Genomic DNA, 23,454 nt, shown 5'->3' on the forward strand with positions numbered 1-23,454 from the left:
TCAGAGAGGCAGAAGTAAGCTACAGGAGGATGGGATGTCATATCCGGTAGGAAGGCGCACTACATGTTTCCTCATCTGCATTCTGCAACTTGTTTCGCCTCTGCATCGTAGTTTCCGGTTCGCTGATTCTGCGGTTCGACGACCACCTGACCCCTGCACGACTTTCCTTCTCGCTGCTGTCGTCTGGACAAGCCGCTGCCAGGTGTGCGAGTAAACAAACGCACTGATCATTGATTATGCGGATAGTGGAGTGTGCGCCAGACCCGCCGTGGATTAGTCTGTCGGCAGTGAAATATTGTTCTAACCAACGCAGTGTTGACGCCCTTCTATACATAAAAAGAAGCTTTTCCATCGTGAAGGCTGTCACCATTCCCCGTTAAGTCCACCTAACAGACACGTGATTAGCAATAACCAGGGAAAGCTTCCACCATCCGTGGTAAACTCCACATAAGTCATTGACTGTAACAGCTGGACGTCTGCTTCTGCTTCTGTTAGTTACCAGCATCATCGGTCCTCATCGCTGACTCTCTTTCACATGCCAAGATCAACATCAACCCAAAAAAGTGATAGCATTTTTCCGGTTTTATGTAAAAACTGTCAATCGTCAAAGCCAGATCCTTATGAACGGACAGTTTATAGGAGAGATTTTTGTTAGTAAGGTAACGGTGGCTTGGCTACCTTCTGTTGTTGGTTGGCAAGAGCCAGCTGTGCAAAGTCTCAAGCAATCTAAGGGCTTGGTCAGTGTCACTGCCACCGCTCCTCACCCACCATCACCCCACCCCTCAATCCTTCTTCAAAGAACGCCACTCGAGCATCGAGAGCCAGGGTCACTTACCACAGGTCAAGGTCACACAAGTGCTTTGGAGCCGTTGTGACTGCTTGAGACGACATTCATCTTTCCACCCCCTCCTTCCTTCGTCACTTCCTCTACAACTCCACACCCTTAACCGACAACACGCCGCAGACGACACTCGACTGGCAGGTTTGAGAACGCGCTTATCTCTCTCACCTCCCTTCTCGCAATTTCCCCTCGCCAAACAAGAAGGTATTCACGTCTATTTTTGCCTGATGCAGGCAGCATCCTGTCGTGATACAACCGTCGACTATAAATGAAAGCAGGAGGACAGGTGGGGAAGTCGGCTGCCTGAGCGCTGTTTGGCCACCACGGAGGCAGTTTAAGGTCGGGAGGAGGCTGGCGTGATGTGCAACCAACTGCTGGGAACACGGAGCATGTAGTGCCTCTAGTTGCAGATGTAATCACGGGGAGAAGCGATTGTGCTGAAATTAATCTGCGACCAGGCGACAAGGTTTCCTCGCTCTATAATCAATAACGGCGTGTGCTTGGAGGAAATATTTTTTTGTAATATTTTCTGTGAGATTTTGCTCGACGGTCATTTGTTTTGCAGGAGTGGAGTGAGTACGTTGTAAACTCTATTTGCCAGCTGACTCAAGCACCTGGCTTTGAAACACCTTGCCACCTGTTCACCGAAACTAGAGAAAGAAACGATGATGATAGGTTAGCAGGTGACATGCTCTTCATCAACGCGTGGATTCGCCGTTAGTTCTTCAGTGAAAAGCAAAAAAAAAAAAAAAATTAAAAGTGAGCAGTCATTGCTGGCTCTCGTCTCAACATTGCCATCTGCCACAGTGAAGAAGTTTGTGGATAAGAGCGAGAACTCACATCTGACGGCAGTGGCAGGTCCAGGGAGGATTACGTGAGAGCCAGCGCCACTCCGGAGACGATCATTTAGAAAAGTGGATACAAAAAGGAGGTAGACTGTAAACATCGCACGACTTGTTTGTATTGGCAGCTCCTGAGAGTGTGGTCTGCAAGGTGTGGAAGAGGAGGAACATTATTTAAATAAACCGTTGGAAATGTCTGCAGCACAGAGCGTCAGATCAACGGACAGCATAACCGACGTCAGATATGAGGCGTCAACAGAACGTTGGTAAGTGAGATATCTTTCTCCCTCCTCCACCCCAATACTATAAACATGTAGGTAAGTGAAGAGTAGATTAAAATCTGTACCGCTTTGTAACAGAAGAAATCAGAACTTATGCTATATACTAGCTAACTGTAGCGAAACGTTAGAAATGTCTGACGTCTGCTGTCCTACAGTCGTACGTTTAACGTGCTCGATGTAGGGACAGAACAGGGCAGGTTCAAAGTCACTCAGGCCAGAAAATAAAATATCTTCCTTATTCCACAGTAGCAATGGTTCATTGAGGAAGTTACACAAGGAAGGAGCCCCTGTGACGTATACATGTGACGAACCCACTTGCAGCTTGCTCTCCTTCTCTCTCTCTTGCGACTCGTAGGTCGTGGGGTCGCTACCTTGTTAAGGAAATTTGTTTTCTGTATTGATTATTGATCCCCATTGGACATCTGGGCGGCTAGCTGCGTGGATCGTCGCTGAGAGACAATATAATCCTGCAGAGTCCGGCGCTCTTTAGAAAGACATTTTGAGGCAAGATGGTGGGTCTGTATCGTTTATTAGTGAGGTCACATCCAGCTGTGACCCTCGGGTCAATAGTCTCTGGAATAATAGAAGTGCCAGGGAAACTAGATATACCAGCTTTGCTACAGGGTTTTGCTAATTTTCTGTAACTGATCCATGTACTTATTTATTGAGACGGGCGCTTGACAGAATCACTTAACTATGAACATGCTAATTAAGTTTATTCGATAGAGAAATGCTTGAATCTCCTTGTAATATTGTAACTGAATCTCCGTGTATTTTTGAATTACTTGGGACGGGATGGAGGGGAGGGAATAGGTGAGAATGATAAAGAGAGAAAGAAAACCAGGGTACAGGGACCAAGTGCAGTAAGGTCAGCTGGCAGGTATCACGTCCAGAGAGAAATTAATTTGCCCTGAGATGTGAAGCAAGGACCTTTCTACCGTCACTGCGGCGGTGACTTGACTTTTACCAGACTGGACCCCTGAGAGAAAACTCTCCATTGGGGGGTCCTGTATCCCCATGATGCGTCCCTGTCTCAGCTTGGTCTCTCGTTGCTCTCTTCTCGAACACACTTCTAGATGGACCCAATGGCTGTTCAGTGTCTTGGCAGAGGTACTTACACCTCTCCCGCGTGTCGATGTTTTTCCAGCATCCAGATGCTCTCGCAGTAAAAATTAACGAACCCCCAGGGTGTGGATGGCCGGTCTTCACTCCCCACCCGGCCAGACTCATGTGCGAGTCCATTAAAGGAATTGAAGATTGTCCTTGGCCTGTATGTCATGCACACAACTCTCAATCACACACACACACATCAACGATTATTAAAGGCTAAATTACTGGCAATCAATTATCATTCAAAGAAAAATACTCTCTAAATCCCCAAAAATCCGATTGTAGTATAATTAGAAATAATAATACACATTAAAGATCTACAAAAGTAATTATTTCAAAAGTCAGGGGTGAGGTCAGTACTAACACTACTTCTATGTGAATAACACCATCTCTTCTCGAGACACACACTACGAGTATCCCCATCGACAGAAAGTGTCCAGAAAAACTGGCATCGGGTAGATGTGTACACCTCCGTTGTCAAGGCAACTACCGATGTAAAAAGGATCGTAGACTATGTCACGTGTTTTGCATTCATAATGTTTGATATCCACTGAGAGATTTAGAGATAGTGTAACTTTTGACCCACTCATTAAAAATGATTTTCCACTCTCACAGACCTTTAACTAACAATTTTGAAAAGAGTTCTCAATGTTCATCTCTCTGTTGCCCTCGTAAACCGAGATGAGTGCGCATGCCCACTGGCAAGGTCTTCATCGTGTTCAGTAAGAGGAGACTGGTCAGCGGCTGGCGTGACGATGGCGTGCAATCCCGTTCCACACGCGAACACGACATTGGCAAGATTATTTCCATCCTGCCGTACTTCCCTCATCATCAGCAAGCTGACATCTGTCAAGTGCCTTCAATCCATAAAGGATTGTCTTCCCGTAAAATTGTAGATCGAAGAGATAAATATAAAAAAAAAATAGATAAGGATGATAAGTGGGCAGAGAGAGAGAGAGAGAAAAAAAGACGAAGACAGAAAATGAATTAAATTAAAGACGTTTGAAAAATGAGAAGAATGGATAGGGAGGAGAGAGGAAGAGAAGAAGAATAAAAATAAACGAAGACAGGATAGAAAGAGAGGTGGAGTAAGCCAGGAAGAGGTTGATGGGGTTGTGGGAAGAGGGCGTGACAGTGAAAGGCAGAACTTGGGGAAGAGAGAGAAAGCGTGTGTGGGAGAGAGGAGAGAGAGAAGGGAGAGGAAGGAGATCTACTGCGCCCCTCCCCTAACCCAGCTATCTCCAACATACGGGCTACTGCCGAAAAAAACGTCCTGCGACCACGGGGCCGGTATTCAGCGGTCTTATGGATCGGCCATCGACCACGTCTCTCAGGGTTAGTGGAATTTGCCAGATTCTTGAGCGGGAGGCTGAGTGGAGAGGAGATGGAGGCGGTGGCGAGGGGGAGAGTTTAAGAAAACTACGGGCTGAGGATTAAAGTGAGTGAAAGAGAAAGAGAAAAAAGAAAGCATGAGAGGTTATTATTGAGTGGATATATGAGTGTAACTGTGTGTAAAAGAGACTGTGGATGATTGTGTGTAAATACGATTGACTGGCGTGTACACCCACACGCACACACGTGCACCCACTTCTGGAGCCTGGGCAGTCTTTGACTGCTGACGTCACACCCGAACTTTGAACTTCTCTAATCTGTCCAACTTCCGATAGTGGCTGCCCGCAAATAGATGAGATGAACGGGGAGAAACATCACCGGATCTGGACTTCTTTACTCGTGTCCTCTGATAGCTAACATACGGGTGCTTCCTTAGGCTTCATGTGATCGCCGCCATATTGTTTGTAGGATTCCAGATGTTTCCTTCTCGTTCTTGTGTATATCTGTCTATGCACAAGTCCCCTCCGGTGTCGATCGATTGGACCTCCCCATAAAACAACGACCCCTGGCTGAGCAAAAAGTCGGTGCTTTTCACACATGAAAGCATTTCCTGAGGATTGTGTGTTTTATGTAGCTTGTGGACTTAGCAGCGTCCTCCGACTCCAGACTTACACCTGTGAACAGCACGATGCTGTTACCTCTGTCTTTTTCTCATTTTGGCTAAAAGGGAAGGGTGGATCGGGACAGGGGTAGCGCAACAGAAACCAAATATGTAGTCATCGTTCAGTCACGTGGTTTTACCTATTTTAAGAGCCATCATGGCCTGCAAGATGAAGTGTCCTTCAGCCTACAGCAGCAGCCATCAGTTATATGCCTTTTATTTTTGGCCACTTCAGAGAAGCAAAAAAAAAAAAAAACCAAAAAACAAAAAACCTTAAGAACCTTCTTGAGGAGGTCGACAAGACAGGCATGAGGATCGAACATTTACGTTGTGCAGACTGCAGCTAATGGGAGAGCTGTGACCAAATGATTTTCCTAAGAATTTGGAAAACTTCCAGCTCCATGAATTGTTGAACAGAATCAGTGAGTTTTACAAGTCTCCTAAATAAAGCAAGTGTTGATACACAATTAGGCGTGTCAAGTAATGTCAAAAGTTTGACTTCATTCTATGCATTTTGATGTTTGTAGGCTTGTATCATTCATTCATTAGTTGGTGGCGGTTGTTGTGCTGGGGGAAAGAGACAGACGCGGCTGTTGACAAGGATCCCCATCTGGCCTTAGTGGGCGACGGTGAACAGATCCTGCCAATGACCAGTCCACTCCTTTGCTTTCGTGAGTCAGTTCTTCCACTGGACACTGCGACATCGACTCCCCTAACTCCTTAAAGGACGGTTTTCAACAAAGTATCGCAGGATCACAATGCCAAACCAGACCAATTTACATTTGATTGTTGAGAGAAGGGGTTCCTGGTGTTTTACGACTGTCACTACCTGACTTCATACAAACTGATTGGTTTTATGTTTCCTGTAATATATCCTGAGCAGCCTTCTCAGTCCCTTGTTCTTGAATGCCTGGATTATCATTTCCATATCAGTTAGCAGAGTTCACATCCGTAAATGAGGATTGTTACTAAAACGGACTTGTAAAGACCGTACTTGGTAAACCGGAGGATACTGCTGTAGCCAAGCTATTGTAGCCGTTGTTGCTGACATCTTGATGCGGATACCTGTCGAGGAGTTGCCGTCTTTGGAGAGGGTGACTCCCAAGTATTTAAATGTTTACGTCTTCTTAGCAGTTTCAACATAGAAAAAGAGATTGAGAGAGGGAGAGGAAACTACAGAGAGAGATGAAAAAAGAGAGAGAAATCGACAACATCAATAAACAAGAACTGCTGAGCTACTATGATACAGTGGACGTGAGTGAGGTGCATTCAGTGAACGTGCATTGACACAGGACACCCTGGAGCTGTGGTCTGGCCTCAGGCTCATGTGAACGTATTGATCACAACTGGAGTCTCATTGACCGCTTGTTTTTAGAGCCATGGAGCCTGATGAATTTCTTGTCAGGTACCCGGCTTATTTCCTGTAACAGAGCCTGATTTATTCTGGACAAGGACCCAGATAGTTTTCCTCTTGCTAAACCATTATGTAGCTGATGTGTACTTTTTTCCAGTCATTACATATTTCTTGTCGAAGGTAATTACGTATTTTTAACTCATAAATTACGTATTTCTTGTCGAAGGTAATTGCGTCTTTTTGTCTCATAAGTTACGTATTTCTTGCGTCAGAGCCATTACGTATTTGTTATCAAACGTCTTCTGTTCCACTTCCCACGCGTGTCTGACGTCACTGGTTTTAAGCACGTTTCAGCTGCGTGGAAGCATGACGTGAGATCATTATTATTTATTTTAATTAATTATAATCTTTAGCCCTCAGTTCTGCTGATTTATATTGTCTTTGAACAGGAAGATTCCTTGTGTATGAATTCTGACATCTCATTAGCTTTTCTTAAAATAGCATCTTGTCAGATAATTGTTATACGTGTAATAAAGTATCTACCCTTATTTTAGGGTCTGTGGAAGTACCTGACAGATCCTTAGAAAGAAAGATACAACAGCTGTATGCACCTTAGAACAAGCACTACTAAATGGCGACTCTTTCATTTCTGTTATATTTCTCCTTCTCTGCATCTGTTGCTGTATTTCTTCTGCTCGTGAACAAATCATTACAGCCAACACTACAAAATATTACAGAGAGAATGCAGTAAACAGTAGAGGAAAAATATGCAAGTAAAGAGCAACAATGGCTAACGAGTTGGGGCACGAAAGAAAGAAAGGAAGGAAGAATTTAAGAAGCTGGTCATGAAGTCGGTGTGATTTAAAGCTGGTCATGAGGTCGCTGTGATTTAAAGCGATTATCAGCATAATCCCACCCGTGGAATCGAGGAGACCGTCTCTTGTCAAGCTTCTGACCGGTGCTTTGTGTGGGTCGACATTGTTCATAGTTTATGGTTTACAGATAACGCATTTTCCCTAGAAGCAGATGCACTATGGTGCTGTTGAACTTACAGGCCACATGTTCTTGACACTTTCTTCTTTGTGGATTAGGAACGTTTCTTAATGTTGCATGTGATAAAACATTTCTACATAGCATCATTACATGTAAACGTGTCCTAATTATTATTGCTCTAACGATGAAGAGAAGTGAAGGTAAGAGAATCAGGTTTCAGAAAAATGGAAATGGTGGATAAGGGGCATGTAAAGTAAGCAGTCTCAAACAGGGAGCAATAATGGTATGTCGTTCACTGTATCTCGTGAAATGCATGGCTACGACGCAACCCAGTCCTTTCATTCCATCACATTTACTTCTGTGATAAATCCGAGAACGTATTGTCCCTGGAATGGCAGGGAGAGGTTTCCATTCACACACTCAAGCGTGTCTCAAATGTCTGTCCTTCCGTTCCAATATCTGTGGCGGAAGAAGCCATGGTTGTAAAGAAGACTTACATCCCGTTTCAATACCTACAGCCTTAGCAAGCTGTCTCTAACGTTAACAGTGGCCCGCACGCATGACGGAACCTTTAAATTATCAGCCTAGTTCTGCGCCTGTCTTCAATTACCAGACAACATTGCTTCCGGTCATAGCTACCTATAGGATAGAGTGCCTCCTCCATCCTATTTCATGACTATGGCTACAGTATTTGAAACCTTTTGGAGACTAGGTGACATGGAAACCTAAAAATAAATGAATAAATAAATAAAAAACCCGCTATGTTTAGAGAAGCAGATCATGTGTAGGTAGAATTGTATAGAAAGTCGCTAGACTGCGAAAACATACATCTACTCTCTACTGACGCGATATTTCTTTTCATTCAATAGTGTTTTGTCACTTTCATTCACTCTTTTCTTTTTTGAAGCTTCCGAGATATCAAAGTGTAGAAGGACTAAGTTAGACGGGTAGCTTTCTTGCCATATAGATAAATGGACTTTTGTACACGGCCTTTCTGGGGCACTATATATATTTTAAAACAAAAATTAAGTTGCGAGAACTCCTTCCATCTCAAGGATGTGACTGTCTTACCTAAATAGCAAGACCAATGCGAAGAAATCATGACATTAGTTCATTCGTCAATTTTCTTACAATTCCCACACAGAGAACGTTCTCCGAAGCAGCACAAACGTGTTTTTTGTTGCTGAAAATAGCTTTTATTCTGGAAACTGACTCCATTCAGCCTTCCAGAGATGCTATCCCTATATCCCCTAACTGCTTGGAGTTTTTTCCCTTTTCATTTTGCTGTAAACACAAAAAATAAAGACATATAACAACGAGGTAGCCAACCCTTGGCTGCATCCTGTCACGTGATCGCTTAGCTACGCGAAAATCTTCTAATTACTTCCTCTTCTTTGGCAGCGCGGACATCTTGGCTGCAGATCGTGATGGTTGGGTCGCGTTGTATTGACAAGCATCGCGTGAGTACAGATGACGTGGCCAATACACAAGCCCTCGCTAGCAGCAGCCTGCAAGATGCTGGACTGAATGGTGTTACTGGAACCAGTCTGAATAGTTCGCTGCATTATGGCATTATGAATAAATCTGTATAATACAAACTCGTCACTCTGTCGAAAAGACAAATTAAATCTTCCGTTTCTTTGACCTTTAACACCTACTTCATACTGAGACAAGCATGAGCGGACGAGCGCGAGAACATTTATACTTAGACAAACCCAAACACTTCTAGTATATGCTTTGGGAAAGTGGGTCTTGCAAAATTTGAGCCATGCTCTTCGTCAGTCGCAGTGGCTCACACACTCAATTACCTGTTTCCCAATGTAATTATCACGGCGGCTATGCTGGAAAAAAAAATGGCAAGTGTTCCAGAACGATCGATCTCCAGCAAAATGTCGCACGACAGTCGCTGATGTTGTTGCAGGGGTGTAAGGTGGTAAAGTGTGGGAGGAACAGCAGACGGTGTCCAACTTTAAAGTTTCAGAAAGGACAACAGGTCAGAACATTTTCTGACAGTTGTCTGATAAATCCCTTCATTCATTCTGTTTTAATCACGTTACACACAGAGTAGGAGAATATCAGAAAGGTTCAGGTTTGCTGGCCATCAACGCCACCTACATAAATATTACCCGGGCGTGTTGGAACAGATCAAAGACATGTTATTCACAGTGTAGTTAAAAATAGCATTTAATTATATCTAGACACTTTAGTGCGAGTGTTTGCATATAATTCCAACTGGGTAATGGCTCTTTGCTTAGAAAAAAGAATGTTTGCATTGTGGAAAATGACAGGAAATCAGCTGTAGCCCTCCCGACAACCCCCCTAAACGCGGTTAGCCCCCGCTCCACCCGCTTACACTCTCCTTCCACAAAAAGGAAAAAAAAAACCCCTGAAAAAACAGATATTACTGATAATGATTCTATGTTGTTTGGAGTGTGAATGACCGATCGAAGCATCGAATTTCTGTTCCCTGCGCAAAACTTATTTTTATCACAAAGCTCGGTTACACGTGATGTTCACACCAACATCTCAGCAGGCGGCACTTTGATGACAAGTCTCCCTTGTACTCCAGCCATCAGAGAACACAGATCCTGTGTCTTGACTGTGTTTTACTTGCTGCAACATTTTGATTACTAGTCGTTAGTTGTCGTCGACTTCCCTCACTTTGAGGACAAGGGACCTTGTAAAGTGTCGCAATTAGGTTTTCACATTCTCGTTGGTTGCCATTCATCGTCTGGAGTAGTCCCGTGCCCCGGTCACTTCTTGATGAAGGTGGTTGGAAGAGAAGTAGCGATGTAGAGAGAACTGCAGGCTGACTACACCGGGATTAAATCAGGATAATGATTGCTAGATTGAGACACGGCTGATTGAAGCTAACGAGGCAACCACAATCAAGAACTGTGTCGAGGTCTGGAGACGTCGGCGAAGTTATCTCCTTTTGATAATCCGGTTTTTTTTTTCGCTCGTTGTCTGTTCGTTTCTTTGTATTCCCAGACCCCCGGCTATTCTCTCCTGTGAATACTTCTTGTCTCCATGCGGCGGGGCCTTAGAGTCTGAACCTCACTTTTTTTTTTTGTTTTTTTTTCATTAAATGAATTTTTATTATTCTCGGGAACGTGTAGCTTGACTGGAGTTTTGTAACATGAACTAAACACATTTATTTCCTTTGCAAATGGCAAACTTTTGAAAAATTCTTATCTCATGTTTCGTACAGACGTAGACTCCTCCGTTCCTGAGATGTGACATGACAAGAGGAACTCTTCAGCAGGAGATGGAAGGTCTAATGATGTCTGACGCCAGACGTTAGAACTTAAGTCACTTATGTAGTCTGATTTTTAACAGAAATACAAATACATTTGCGAAACATTGCAACACATTTTTTTGTGAGAAACTTATGACACGATATTAGGCATCAATCACCGGGTATCTCTGAAGCTTCCCGTCTTACTCAGGTTTGGTTGTGACGTTCGTTCCACTACCTGCCAGGTAAAGATTGTTTGTCGTCCGATGTTTTTCAGGTAAAGGTCATTGCGATGAACTGTCCAATGATGCTCTTCAATATTTCCTTCATATTGTTCTGTTTTGTTCCAGTAACTGCCAGGCAATGAGCATTTCACTATGTTGTCCACAATAAAACGTAAAACCGAAAAAAAACCCACAGTTAACAAGATGTTCCCAATGCGGCCACACACTCCCTCTCGATCACTGTCTGCCATGGCATCATCGATCAGTTTAGCTCATAAATCGTTTAAACTGCGGACCGTTATTCTTGCTACAGCGCATGCGCATGCTTTTGCTTCCTCCCTCCTAGCACTTAACATTGTGACACGAGCAGAAAGCTTTTGGGATTATAACAGATGGGACAAGCATATTTATCGCAATGTTTTAAAGTGCGGCTAATAAGAGCCAACAAAATGGAGCATGGGCAGACATGTTTGAAACACTTAGGCAGTCTAGACCGTTGGAACACGCAGTGGCAATGCTATGTTTATTCTGTTACATACAAACAGGCAAAGAACGGGTCAACAGAGTCGTTAGAGCACTGGAGCCAGAGCTTTCCCGCAGGCAGGGGAGGGAAACAAAGGAGGGGGAGGGTAGTTTGCGCCTAATTAGCCTAACGGCGTCAACAACGCAGAGTGTAAACATTGTAAAGGCGCCGCCGTCCATCACAAGGCACGTGATCTGTAACAATAAACAAATCTTTGCTAGATGTCCGGCAGTTGCCTCGTTATCCTCGCTGTTTGAAGGGGAAACCACTTTCTTCGCCGTGCATCGTAACTCTAGACCGTGTTTACGTGCTGTTTGCCTTGGCCAGAGCTAACAACCCTGTGTCTTGTTGTTGAGACTTTCTTTAGAGATAATGGGCATGGGTACAAAGGGACGATTACCTTGTTTTTCTTTGTTACAAACAGATAAAAATATCTGCGAAGAAATGTCAGTCATGTAATTAAATGTTAAAACAAAGTCATAATGAAGCAGCTGTTCCAGAAGATTTTGGCCTCATGGTCTGGAAATATTTGTAATTTAGGCAAATCGTAATCGGCTTCTCAATTGTCTGCGTCTCTTCAAATCAGAAATTCAAAACAAGGAGGACGAGGAAGGAAACGTACGCGGGCACAACTGTTTTAACTTTCATTTATGTAGATGTCTTGTATAGATGTACACATACTGTACACATCTACATTCACACAGAAAAAGCTGCTTATTTCCACCTTATGATTCTCTTTCATTGCTGTTGCCATCATGTGTGTGCCTGGCGTCGAGTGTCTGCAGCAATGGCTCATTAAATCACAGAGACCCATGGAGCATCCGCACACCGCGGGGACTGCCATCGAGTCCACGCTTCACTTTATGCTCTGAATCCTTTGAACAGACCCTGCCAGTCCTGTTTCTTGTTTCTCTTATCTCTTTTCTCTCTCCTGCCTTGCCTCTCATTGAACCACGAAAGCGATAACACGTTTGTGCTGTGTGTTTATTTGTGCCGGTGTAGGGATTGTTTACGATTATTTCTTTCCTTTGACTGGGGTATATCTGTGATGTGAGTGTGCAGAATAAGACCTCTTTCAGTTGGCAAAACATTAAGTAGGTTCAGCAAAGCCTGACCTAGGTTAAAGAACAGAACTGTATAAATATTCCTCTTCTTTTCCTTTTATTCACTGGTCTTTTCTTCTTATTGCTGTTATTATTATTAGTATTTTATTGGTCGTGACCAAGGCGACCTGTAGAGGGAACGGGTATCAGATGCGGTGTTGCTTGGAAAGAAGATGGACGCCGCCAAGCGTACAAGCCAACTGTGGGCTGGTCGATCTCTATCCGATCTCTATCTGACCCCACTGCTGACCTTCTGTTTGCACCAAGATCCACGCACGAAGTACGCAAAGAGAAGTAATTCTGTGAAGAACTAGATGCAGTGCCGAAACATTCCTCGTTGCCATTGGCGATTGAAATGTAAAGGTCGGCTCATCCATCAACGGACAGGAAAGGTAGGAAGATTCGGTGTAGGAAAAGCATAGGACCAAGACCTGAGGCTTTCCAGTTTGCACTGCCTCACCCTTGCCAATACCCTATATCCTCACATAAGGGCGTCTGCGGCGATCTTGCACTCTCCGGGTGAATCGATGAATCGGCGTCATCTTGGTCCCAAAGCACTTTGAATTTCGCACATTGTTGCTAAAACAGGGGTATTCCCAGACGCGGTTATGGTTGACATGATCGACATGATCGACGGTGATGAAGAGACCCTCTCTGGGAACAACAAAAAGGTGCTACTGTCCAAAGTCAAAAAAGTTTTAGGGAGGCCTCAGAAAAAACAACCCTGAGTCACGAAGGACGTTCTCGACTTTTTCATTTAACCAAAGGGGACCCTTAAGAGCAAGAAGTAAAGCAACTCTGAAACAGCAGCCTAATACAGAAATGTTTACAGGGATGTTAGAAAAGGGATGAAGGTAGCTCTGGAAAACCGGATTGCGGAACAATGCCATGAGATCGATGAAGGGCTGGTATGCGGAAACAGCAATAAGGCCTTTCGATTACTCAGGACCCGCACCAACAAAGGTCTGCAAAGAACATCAAAGACAACACTGGTCGCCTTCTCAACGAAGATAAGGCTGTACTCAGCTGATGAACTGAATACTGTAATGACCTCTACAACTTCCCACTGGAGACAGACCCAAGCAAGGTGACCAGTGAAATGTTGACCCTAATTAATCATCCTAGTAAGCTTATGTTGAAGAAGATTCAAAACCATCTCAGCCATATGTCTGAGGAGCTGCTAGCAGAAAAGCATGGAGGCTTCAGAGCGGAAATGAGAATGGTCGAGAAAATCTTCAACTGTCACGTTGTGATTGAAAAATACCGGCAGCATTCTAAAAATCTCCTCCATAACTTTCTTGACTTTGAAAAGGCCTTTGATCGAGTCTGGCGTGTGATGATAAATGAAACATTAAAGATGTTCTGTCAGACCACCGAGCGTTATACAAGGATTCCAGGAGCCCAGTGGGTCTTACCAACGACGGAGCTTTCCCCAAGGCTGCACTCTGTGGCATGCGAAATATACTCCCTGACCACCGCACCTCCCTGCCCATCGGAGGAAGGCCATTACGTAACATACGCATTACAGATGAGGTTTATCTAATAGCAGGAAGTAACTGTGAGTTACAGACCCGACACACAAGCTGACAAGAAGCTGGATCTCATATGGACAGGACATCAGCAGGGAAAAGGACAATCGGAGATCCGACCAGTGCCAGCTAAGGGAGTGATGATGATGATTATGATGATGGTGAAGAAGATGATGATGTATTATTGCTCTTATTTAACAAGACATAAGTCTACTAGCTTCTTTCTTCTTTATTATCTCTTTCCCTCATTTTCGATCTTCTTTCCAAAGTCTCCATCTTGCAAAGCTCTATTGATTCTGCTAGCCAGACAGGAAAACGAGAGAAGGAGAAAGGAGATCAGCTTGAAATCTGACCCAACGAGCTGAGTGTTGTCGGTCCTTGAAAAAGGATCTGAGCACTGATGTCTACTAATGTTGGACATGATGAAACAGACATAAAAGACACGAAGCTGAGGTGAGGCGATGATCCTTTTTAACAGGAGGATGATGGAGGGTGTAAATGACATGACTTTATTTTTCTGTTGCAGGAAGCTGAGTAGCAGTGATCTTCACAGTCGCCTCAAGACGCGGAAAGTGCTCGGCGTCGGAGAAACAGACGATGGTGACGTACACAGGTCAAAGGTGAGGATAGTTATGACCTTTCTTTGTCTCCTGCTAAAACTACTGTAGCACTCTCATCGGTGTCTTTCTGAGAAATACTTAAATAAGTTTACTGTTTATGAAAAGAAGCCTTGGCATCCAAGGAGTAAATTCAAGGGGGCAGGACATAATATATGAAGGAAGGAAACATCTTCTAGTATTTTGGACGCGGGAGTATGCCTCCAGTCCTATGGATGGATTGAAGGATTAAGTGGGTGTGACACTGTTTTCTAATAACTGGTTAAATCTCGGAGCAGGAAAACTATTCTGGGGTAAAGAACTCCTTCCGCTCTAAAGTTACACACCTACAAAGATCACTGTGCTCACGAGGTGAAGCTGATGACATCACGTATGTGCATAGACACACCTAATAAATGTATAGTACCAGGGGACTGCTTAATTCTACAGATTTCAACTGTAGTTGACAGTCTGCAGGCTGTCATTCTTCGACCGAACCAACGCTGCCATCGTTTCCAGTTTTGATCACAGATGTCCACGCACCCTGAACTTTGCGTCCTGCTCGCCCTCTGGCCTACCAGCATCCCTCCAGCAATTACACCGTATGGCCGCCCAGGCCTGCAACATCCTGGCTATCTTGGCTTTCTTGACCTTCTTGCCCTTTTTGTCCTTCCACTTCCCACCGTCCTCCTTGCCCAGTATCTTAACCGATTTCGCCGTTGACTTCTCTCACAAGTCAGTGTCGGAGGAAATGTCGACGCTCGCATATCTTTGAAGTCAACAGCTTTACAGATTTCAACGTCGACTTCCGTCGTAATGAAGCTTCACTCGTTGATAATAATAATAAAAACTTCATCTACATTGACAGTGCCGCATTTCAGATCAGTTACTACTTCCACTTTATGGTCACGCGAGCTTTTAGAGATTTCCCCAGTCCCATGTGAAGTGCAGTGAGGTGCACGCATCTGACTGCGCATCCATTACGAGAGTTGGGTGGGTGGGAAAAAGGGAAATTCTTGCTTCGATACCGGGGTCTCGCACTGTTATTTTTTTTAATATGCTTTTTTTTTCGGTCGCTTTCAGTTCCCAGGATTTTTTTTATTAAAGCTTCCATATAGTGTTTTTTGTGGCTTTGGTCAGTTTTTTTTTGCGCTGTCAAAGTGCGTTTGATCATGTCGAGCTTTAATGATTTAAACCCTCTCTAAGGGCAAGGTCTCTTATCAACAGGAAAAGCCGGTGACATAATTTTATCTCGAGACTAAAGAATAGAGCAATAAACCAATGCTTTGCATTCAGTTCTGCCAGCTAGCAGGCCAAAATTATATAGAAAGCAGATCTGGATGATAGGTGGCCTTGTCCAAAGTTTTTATCACATCACGAAACACGGGTCACAATGGAGGAGCAGAGCATAGCTGTCGATTGAATCCTCCAGTCAGAAAGGAATGTTAAAAATGAAGAATAAAAACCCAGATTCCTTTACTTGAAAAAAAAATTGTGGCAGCCCAGCTTTCTAGCAAAATTTATAACCATGACAATCGATTGTGTTTACTTTTGCTGAAGGCATTTCAAATTAAGGACAAGAGTTTTAATATTGTTTCCCTTCCGTTTGACCTTCGTAAGTCTGCGTTAACTGCCAAGATGGCGACTTTGCAGCCTCATAGACATTATTCTGTAGGCTTGGATAAAAAAAAAACCCCAAAAGTATTTTGAACTCAGGTCACGGGATCCGGGAGTCCAAAGCACGAGGGAGAGATTCCAGTCACTTCTTGTTTTGCTTGCACTTGCGGTGTGGCTTACATACTATACGATTTGTAACCCGAAACATTTTCTTTCAGACAAAATATGTTTTAATTAATCTGTGTTGAAATTTATTTTACTTTACAATTTGTTGTATTTTAGAAAGATTAATATTTACTGTTTCACATGCTCAAGTTAAGTAAATTAAAAGAAAAAAAAATCAACACATGAACAATGACTAACAATTATGACATTAAAATAACTTGGGATCGTTAAGGTTTTACAGTATTTACTTGTTGACGTTTATGCACATGCACGTGTGTTTATGTATGTGTGCGTGTATGCGTGCATGGATGTGGCGTGCATTGTGTAGTTGAGTCAGATTCTGGGGCACAGTGACCAGCTGTACATTCGTCTCCCCTGGGGTCTGAGGACCTGGCAACTCGTCCTCGCTGTCACATTTACAGTTGTCTCCCTCTGGGTAAGCTTTTTAAGAAAAACTTATTATTATTATTTTTATTAGTTTTCGGGAACGAACTGCTTCCCCACTTTATGCCCTCGATATTTTATTCAGTGACCCACGTGAGGTCACGCGACGCTTATCTAATTATGTAAAGGCCGGTCGAACGTGTAAAATGGAAATGTCTAGAGATTTCTCCACACATCTCCGGTGTGTCCAAGTGATAGTGCATTTTGACAGATAGAAAGAGTAATGCTAAGACTTTCAGATAGAAGTACCAGAATTCTTCAAGAAAAATGAGGGGTAACCAGAGTGTACACGAGCGCTCACAGCAATATTTTATATTATTGTTGTAAACTAGTTAAAAGAGAGAAAAAAAGACACCGAGTGTTTTGGACAAAGTGATACAGTAAAAGGACCGCAGTAAATATCGCTTTCTTTGAATTTCATCGTCAGATTTATTCCCATGCCGATGCCAGTATTTGGAGTCTCATCATAGAATAATGCCACAGGTGGTAGTGGTTTTTAATTGACCTGTGACCTTTTGTTGCAGGCGTTGGTGCTGCCCTCGCATTTATTCGACATAACATTTGAAACAGAGGAGGGCCAGTATGTGACATTACCCGTGCGCCTGTATGGTGCCGCCTTGCTGGGTGAGACATTTACTTTGTTCCGAGAGAGACTGTGTCTGCTGCTATTTCCTTCTTACATTCCTCGCCATCCTCTGTACCTGGTCTCTGTCAACCTCCCTGTCACCTGCTTTGTCTCTTGCTGTAGTGTACTATATAAAGAGATTTGGTTAATATGTCTCCATAAACATATTTAATAAGCATTAAGTTCATGTCTATAGATAAACATGAATAAGGGCAGGTGTACACGAGTGCGTGCGTGCTCATGGCTGGTTGGTTGGATGGATGGCCTACAAAGGTAGAGATAGATGTGTAACTAGCTTGGATATGATGATTCTTTTCCGTCACGTTTACTTCTTGATGCATAAAACAAAACGAAACAAAAAAAAAAAAAACCAACAAAAAAACAAAAAACAAAAACAAGAAAGCAACAATCCCAAAAACAAACAAACAAACAAACAAACAAAAAACCAAAACAAAACAGAAAGGGATTTAATTCAATAAATATACGAGCTCTCCTTTTAAAATCTAATCCTGTTTTCTCAAGGTCTTACCTCCCCTTCTTTCTCCTCCATTGTCATTCTGTCTTTTTTCTTGTTTTGCATTAGCTTTTTAGTTTTGTTTTTGTTATTTCCACATCTCCTGTGTCGTCTGTCATCGTCCTTCTTTTTCTTTGGCGCTGAGACACGTGTGGTGGCATACTCACTCGTGGCCTCATTAACTTAAACTGATTAAGCAGCGCACACCGACACCTCATCCTTTCACCCTAAAACAGGCAGTTCTTGCCCACCACATCGGCTAGACGAATTTTGGCCGAAAATAGGGCTTGAGAGAACTCGTGAAAGCGGTTGTTATGAAGTAAAGAAAATCGGGGCATGGTGCAAGGCATCCGCCACAATAACTCGTCCTCCTCCCTATTCCGCCTTTCAGCCTTGGTAGGGGAAGGAAGAGGTGTTTTGTCAGATACATTCAAAGAGGTCTAGAATACCTGATGGAAACCAGGAGCAGTCATAAATATACATTAAATTATTTTTACTTCTCTCTCACATAACCCATCCATCCACCCACAACTCACCTATCCACAAACACACAGAAACGATTACAGACAAATAGCAAAAACAAAAAACAAAAAACAAAACAAAAACAAAACAAAACAAAACAAAAAACAAAACAAAACAAAACAACAACAAGAAACAAAAACAGGTTGCTTAGTTCGTATATTCCGACGTTCCTAAATCCAAATAATATTTTTATGCTCATTTGATGCAATTTTATAAAGGAAACGGTAATACAACTCCGTAGTAATAAACGACCAGATGATTATGGAAGAAATGAAAGGTAATGAGTACGAACTGCGAATAACAGGAAGGCGGGCGAGCAAGATCTTTTGTGTGGATCAAAATATCATGTGGTAGCATTCTTTGCCTCCGATTGGGTTTTGATAACTGTGCAGTGATACATGATCGATTTGCGACAATGTAGCCTAAAAATCAAAGTTTGTGCCCTTTTCGTACCCGGTGTGTTCATTTGTTTTTTTTAGTTTAAAGACGTCAGAATATCTCGCTTCAGAAGCATTGACAGTTTCTGTATGTGTGTATATACGTGTGTGTGTGTGTACGTGTGTGTGTGTGTGGGGAGGAGGAGGAGGGGGTCTAGCCGGTATTGGTATTTCTTCTAAGGATCCCACCGCTCAATGAATGAACCTCCCAAGGCTTAGCTGTAATTGGAGCGCACCCGAGGGGCTGTATCACAATCTTGCTGCGATGCTGCAGAGAAGGATGCAAAAAAAAAAATAATCTATTTTTAGCAGGATGTGACAGGGTTTTTGGCCCTTGAGATGTAACTGTTGCATCGTTGATGACCGACTGCGTAAATAATTGATAGACACATTCCCATTCTGAAAGAAATAAGTGCGTCCTGCCCGCGCAGTGTCTGGAGATGGCCCCCATGGGCGAGTATTGGTAAAGGGCGAAGTTCTTCATCTTGTCCAAGCTGTTGCCTGATCAGGTCTGATCCTTGCCATCGGAGACAAGCATGATGCTCAAAATAAGCAGAAGAGCAGATGTTCGCCTCCTGTCGACGTCACAGCTTTCTTACCTTGGAGGTTTTTTCTTACTAATTGTAATTATTCGACCTGTGTTATCTGATACTCTCCACGGGAAATAAGCAAACTTTCAGGGAGCTTTCCATTCTTCATCCGGAAGATATTTTTTAAGCTTACAGAAGACCTACCTAATGCAGGCTTGGATGCTTGTGATCAGGCTCTAGAAGGAAGATGCTTTAAATAAATGTAATGACGTCACTGGATATATAAAAAAACAAAACTCAGATTTCGTTCTTTGAAGACAAAAAAGTATAAGAGCAGAGTGAGGATGCAGACCTGAAGAAAGAGGGCATGGTTGTGGGCTGTAATAGGGGATCAGGGAGGACACCGACCGCGTGCAAGTCCATCAAAAGACTATTGACGCCATTAGAGTGCGTGTCGGTCGTCCTGTGCGGAGAAGAAAATCAGAAGGTTGGGAAAATGGCTGAGATTTTTCACCTAAGACTTCCGGTAGTATAAAAAGTGTCTTTTTAACCTCACGGTGAGCATTATTTTGTCGAACAAAAACAACTTTTAGAGCAAGCGCAGTCCTCCTTGCTTTGTCTTGCTGTCTTCTGAGTTTCTGACTTTTCAAGTGTAAAAAGTGGGCCGGTGCTGTTGCTTCTTTCAGACCTGCATTGGCCTCAGGGTGGGGCGGTGCTGCCACGTCACTGTAGGATTCCTTCTTGAGGTTTTTTTTTTCTCAGATTATATTTGTCCTGGTGTTTTCCTTCATTATCGATGATGTGTTGATGGTTAATTACGCCGTTAGGCTATAGGATTGTACGATGCCTTTGGCAAGTAACACGGTCTGAAATGTCACTGGAGTTATTAATGTCTGTATCGAACACACAAGACAGTTTTATTCCTTATTCTCTCAGCTTTCTATATGAGAACATCCGTGAGTGCATGAGAGCGCATGTCTGCAAGTTGTTCGGATAAAAAGCTCAATTATAGTAACACAAACAAAATATATTTTATGTTGTCCCTGCTTACTGAGTGCGTGACTAGAACGTGCACGTGACTTGTTGCAGCTCTCGCCATCTTTCACTGGAACTGCCTGTACGCCACTGACCGTGACGTCATCCGCATGTCCCTCCTGTCCAGCGCTGTGTACTTCACCTTACAGACTGCAGGTGGGTGCAGGTGACTCAACATTTTGCATAGGAATGTTGATACAGTTATTATCAGTCAAGATATTACTACTTGTATGGCGATGTGTGTCTGGGAACAGCCTTATTGGGTGGAACTGGGAGGGAAGACGAGGGACCTTACCATCTTGTCTAATGGGTGCTACTAGGGAGGCTCAAAGATGTGGTGATATTATTTTTTCATTACAAATGCTGCAATAATTTTTTTTAACTAGCGCACTGAGAAAATGGACATATTAAACTTTCAAAATGTTTGCAAAGGCAAACTCTTTACAATTTTTTAAATACAATTTAATGTATAGTGAAATACATTTCAAGGTATTATTGGCATTATTTTATTAACTGGTAAGAGTGATTGTCTGTGATCCTGGTGTGAACAGAAACAATGAAAGAATCTTGTAACAATGTTATGATAAAGACCTGAATACTTAATACTGACTGTACTGTGATGATGGTTGTTCCCGCGATTCGATTTTATCTTCTCATTAACTACTCCAATGCTTATCTACAAATAGAGGGCTAAATTAAGTACGTGATTTTTAAACCTTTGGGTTTTTTTTCTTCTACCTGTAAAATATTTATGCTTTTCCTTAAACAGAAATCGAACACAGTGATTTGAGTTTGTAGCTATGACAGCCCATACCAGTTGGATCAGTTTGTATCAGTATGACAGGCTGTATCATTATTATCATTTAATCCATTACGATGGTTGGGAAAAAATAGAATGGTGTTCAGGAGAAAAGTATGCAGAATGGAGAATAAGAGTCTCATCATGATTGAAATTGGACGATGAAATATGAAATTGTCAAGAGAGTTTCGGGGGATTCATCGTAGCTATGTCCTACTGGACACACGACTCGCGTGTTATTCATTCCTGTAGATATCGCTTTTCGGCTTCGAAAATTAATTTACGAGTGTCATACCAAGTATTGAAGTTTTACAACTTTGTAGCTTGAGCTTGTAAAAACTATGTAATGGCGCTGCTATCCCGAAAGAATGATAACTGGTTAGAGGGCGTGCGTGTGTGTGCACAGTTGTGTTGTTTGCATAATCCTGATTGTAAATAGACAATGTAAACATAAGAATTCATCTATCATACATTGCTGTGAGGAAGCGACTGGCCGTGATGATGATGAAGCGCGATGACTTAGCGAAAGCTAGGCTTACCGATCTTCTAAAAATCCGATTGACATTTTCATGAAAGAAAGACTTCTGTAAAACAATCCTCGAATACAAACTTAAAAATATATGAGTGTAATGTTAACACACTCACACACTGATTGGCAAACATAAATGCAAACATAGATACAAGAAAGCAACCGCACGCATCCTTTTTCATTGTAATGGTAAAGTTTTGTAGAAATATGATGAGACGAAGAAGATGGTCGAGTGGTTAGAACACCTGAATTCAAAGACGCTTCTTCGATACCTGCATAATGGTACTGTCCACTTCTGTAGAAATACGATGTCTTACATTCCTGTGGAAGAATGAATAATGTCATGTGACTGCAGTCTTCTTCTGTTTCTTACCATGCAACTACCCATTTACTCGAGCGGGACTCATAACTGATTTCTCCGACTGCACTGATTGACCCTACATGAACCCTGTGTAACAGTGTTAAGGTAATGATAGACGAACAAGTGTGACTACAGGAATGACACGTGCACACGTGCTGCTGAACGTTTACTTCGATGATCAGCTGATATTCAATGATACAACATTCTTCGAATTTTTTTCATAGTAAGGAAGATTGACCTTTATGGCATTAAAGAAGAGAAGAGCGACAGTCTGTGAGAAAACTGGAAGCCATAGATTAGAAAGAAAAAGCCAGAGACAAGCAAAAGGTTAAGCGAAAGGACGAGAATACCACCAAGAATGAAAGGTCAAACAAAGGGCACTTAATACATCACAGGTAGGGGAGGTAACCTCAAGAAAGTAAGGCGAAGGGACATTATTCTCAGATCGTCGTCATATTGATGGCAGATAACAAACTGCATTTTTAGCATGGTGGTGTCGGTCAGAATATATGATAACCCCAGCCTCATCTTGCTGAAGGCCTCATCAAGCTGCATCTCGAAGAAACAGGAAGTTTCGCACTCGGCAGACGGCGTGACGAGCCTTGTCCAACCAAGAGCATGCAGATCAGACGTGGATGGACAGGAGAGGAAACACAGGAAAACATGGAGAGCGACAAAAACTGATTGACCTCAAGCAGCTTTACCATGTCTCCTTACCAGAATAAACTTTTATGTAAAAATTTAAGAAAAAATTATTGATCATTGGAACGAACAAATGTTGCGATGTAAATTTTCACTGAAAAAGTGAATAATAATAATAACAACAACAATTAAAAACAATAAACACGGCACAAACTTTAAGAACTAGAAAGTAGGAAAAACTGAATAAATTAATGAAAAATAGAAGCAGTGAAATGAAACAAACAGGATTACAGAGGAGGGGTGGGTGGAGAGAAACAAAATTTACCTGTACATCTGTAATACGAGAAACATTCACGAGAGAATGATTTCGTTCCTTTTCCTATAGTTTACGAACTACAGACTTTTATAACCACACACACACAGAGTCAGGTTCTCCCAGCAACACCAGTTCGACTGCATGCAACGACGACCGCGGTCATGTTGCTGGACGCTTCGCTTCCTCTTCAAGTGCAGTCAACGCATCAACGCCATCAGAAGCCAAAGGGGATCTGCAGGAAAATTTGTGATATGGATTCTTTTTCTGATGTGTCGCACTAGGGCTGATAAC

The 23,454-nt window shown here is 42.7% G+C and overlaps 1 protein-coding gene across 4 annotated transcripts in view; it reads left to right on the forward strand.

Moving 5' to 3' along the window:
* LOC112559018 (tumor protein p53-inducible protein 11-like) overlaps window positions 1-23,454 on the forward strand; it is a 68,083-nt gene that overhangs the window by 30,180 nt on the left and 14,449 nt on the right. For 3 of the 4 annotated variants that reach the window (XR_003098262.1, XR_003098261.1, XM_025229835.1), the window contains 4 exons: window positions 14,558-14,651; window positions 16,738-16,845; window positions 17,378-17,477; window positions 20,571-20,672. Coding sequence is in view for 2 of the 4 variants with exons in the window: in XM_025229835.1 (XP_025085620.1) it covers window positions 14,558-14,651; window positions 16,738-16,845; window positions 17,378-17,477; window positions 20,571-20,672 (404 nt within the window). In the remaining 2 variants the exon portion in view is untranslated. Of the gene's footprint in view, window positions 1-4; window positions 1,950-14,557; window positions 14,652-16,737; window positions 16,846-17,377; window positions 17,478-20,570; window positions 20,673-23,454 lie in introns of all 4 variants that reach the window. The other variant, XM_025229836.1, reaches the window with a different exon arrangement.

Source organism: Pomacea canaliculata, linkage group LG3 (assembly GCF_003073045.1).
Source record: "Pomacea canaliculata isolate SZHN2017 linkage group LG3, ASM307304v1, whole genome shotgun sequence".
NCBI classification, from domain to species: Eukaryota; Metazoa; Mollusca; class Gastropoda; order Architaenioglossa; family Ampullariidae; genus Pomacea; species Pomacea canaliculata.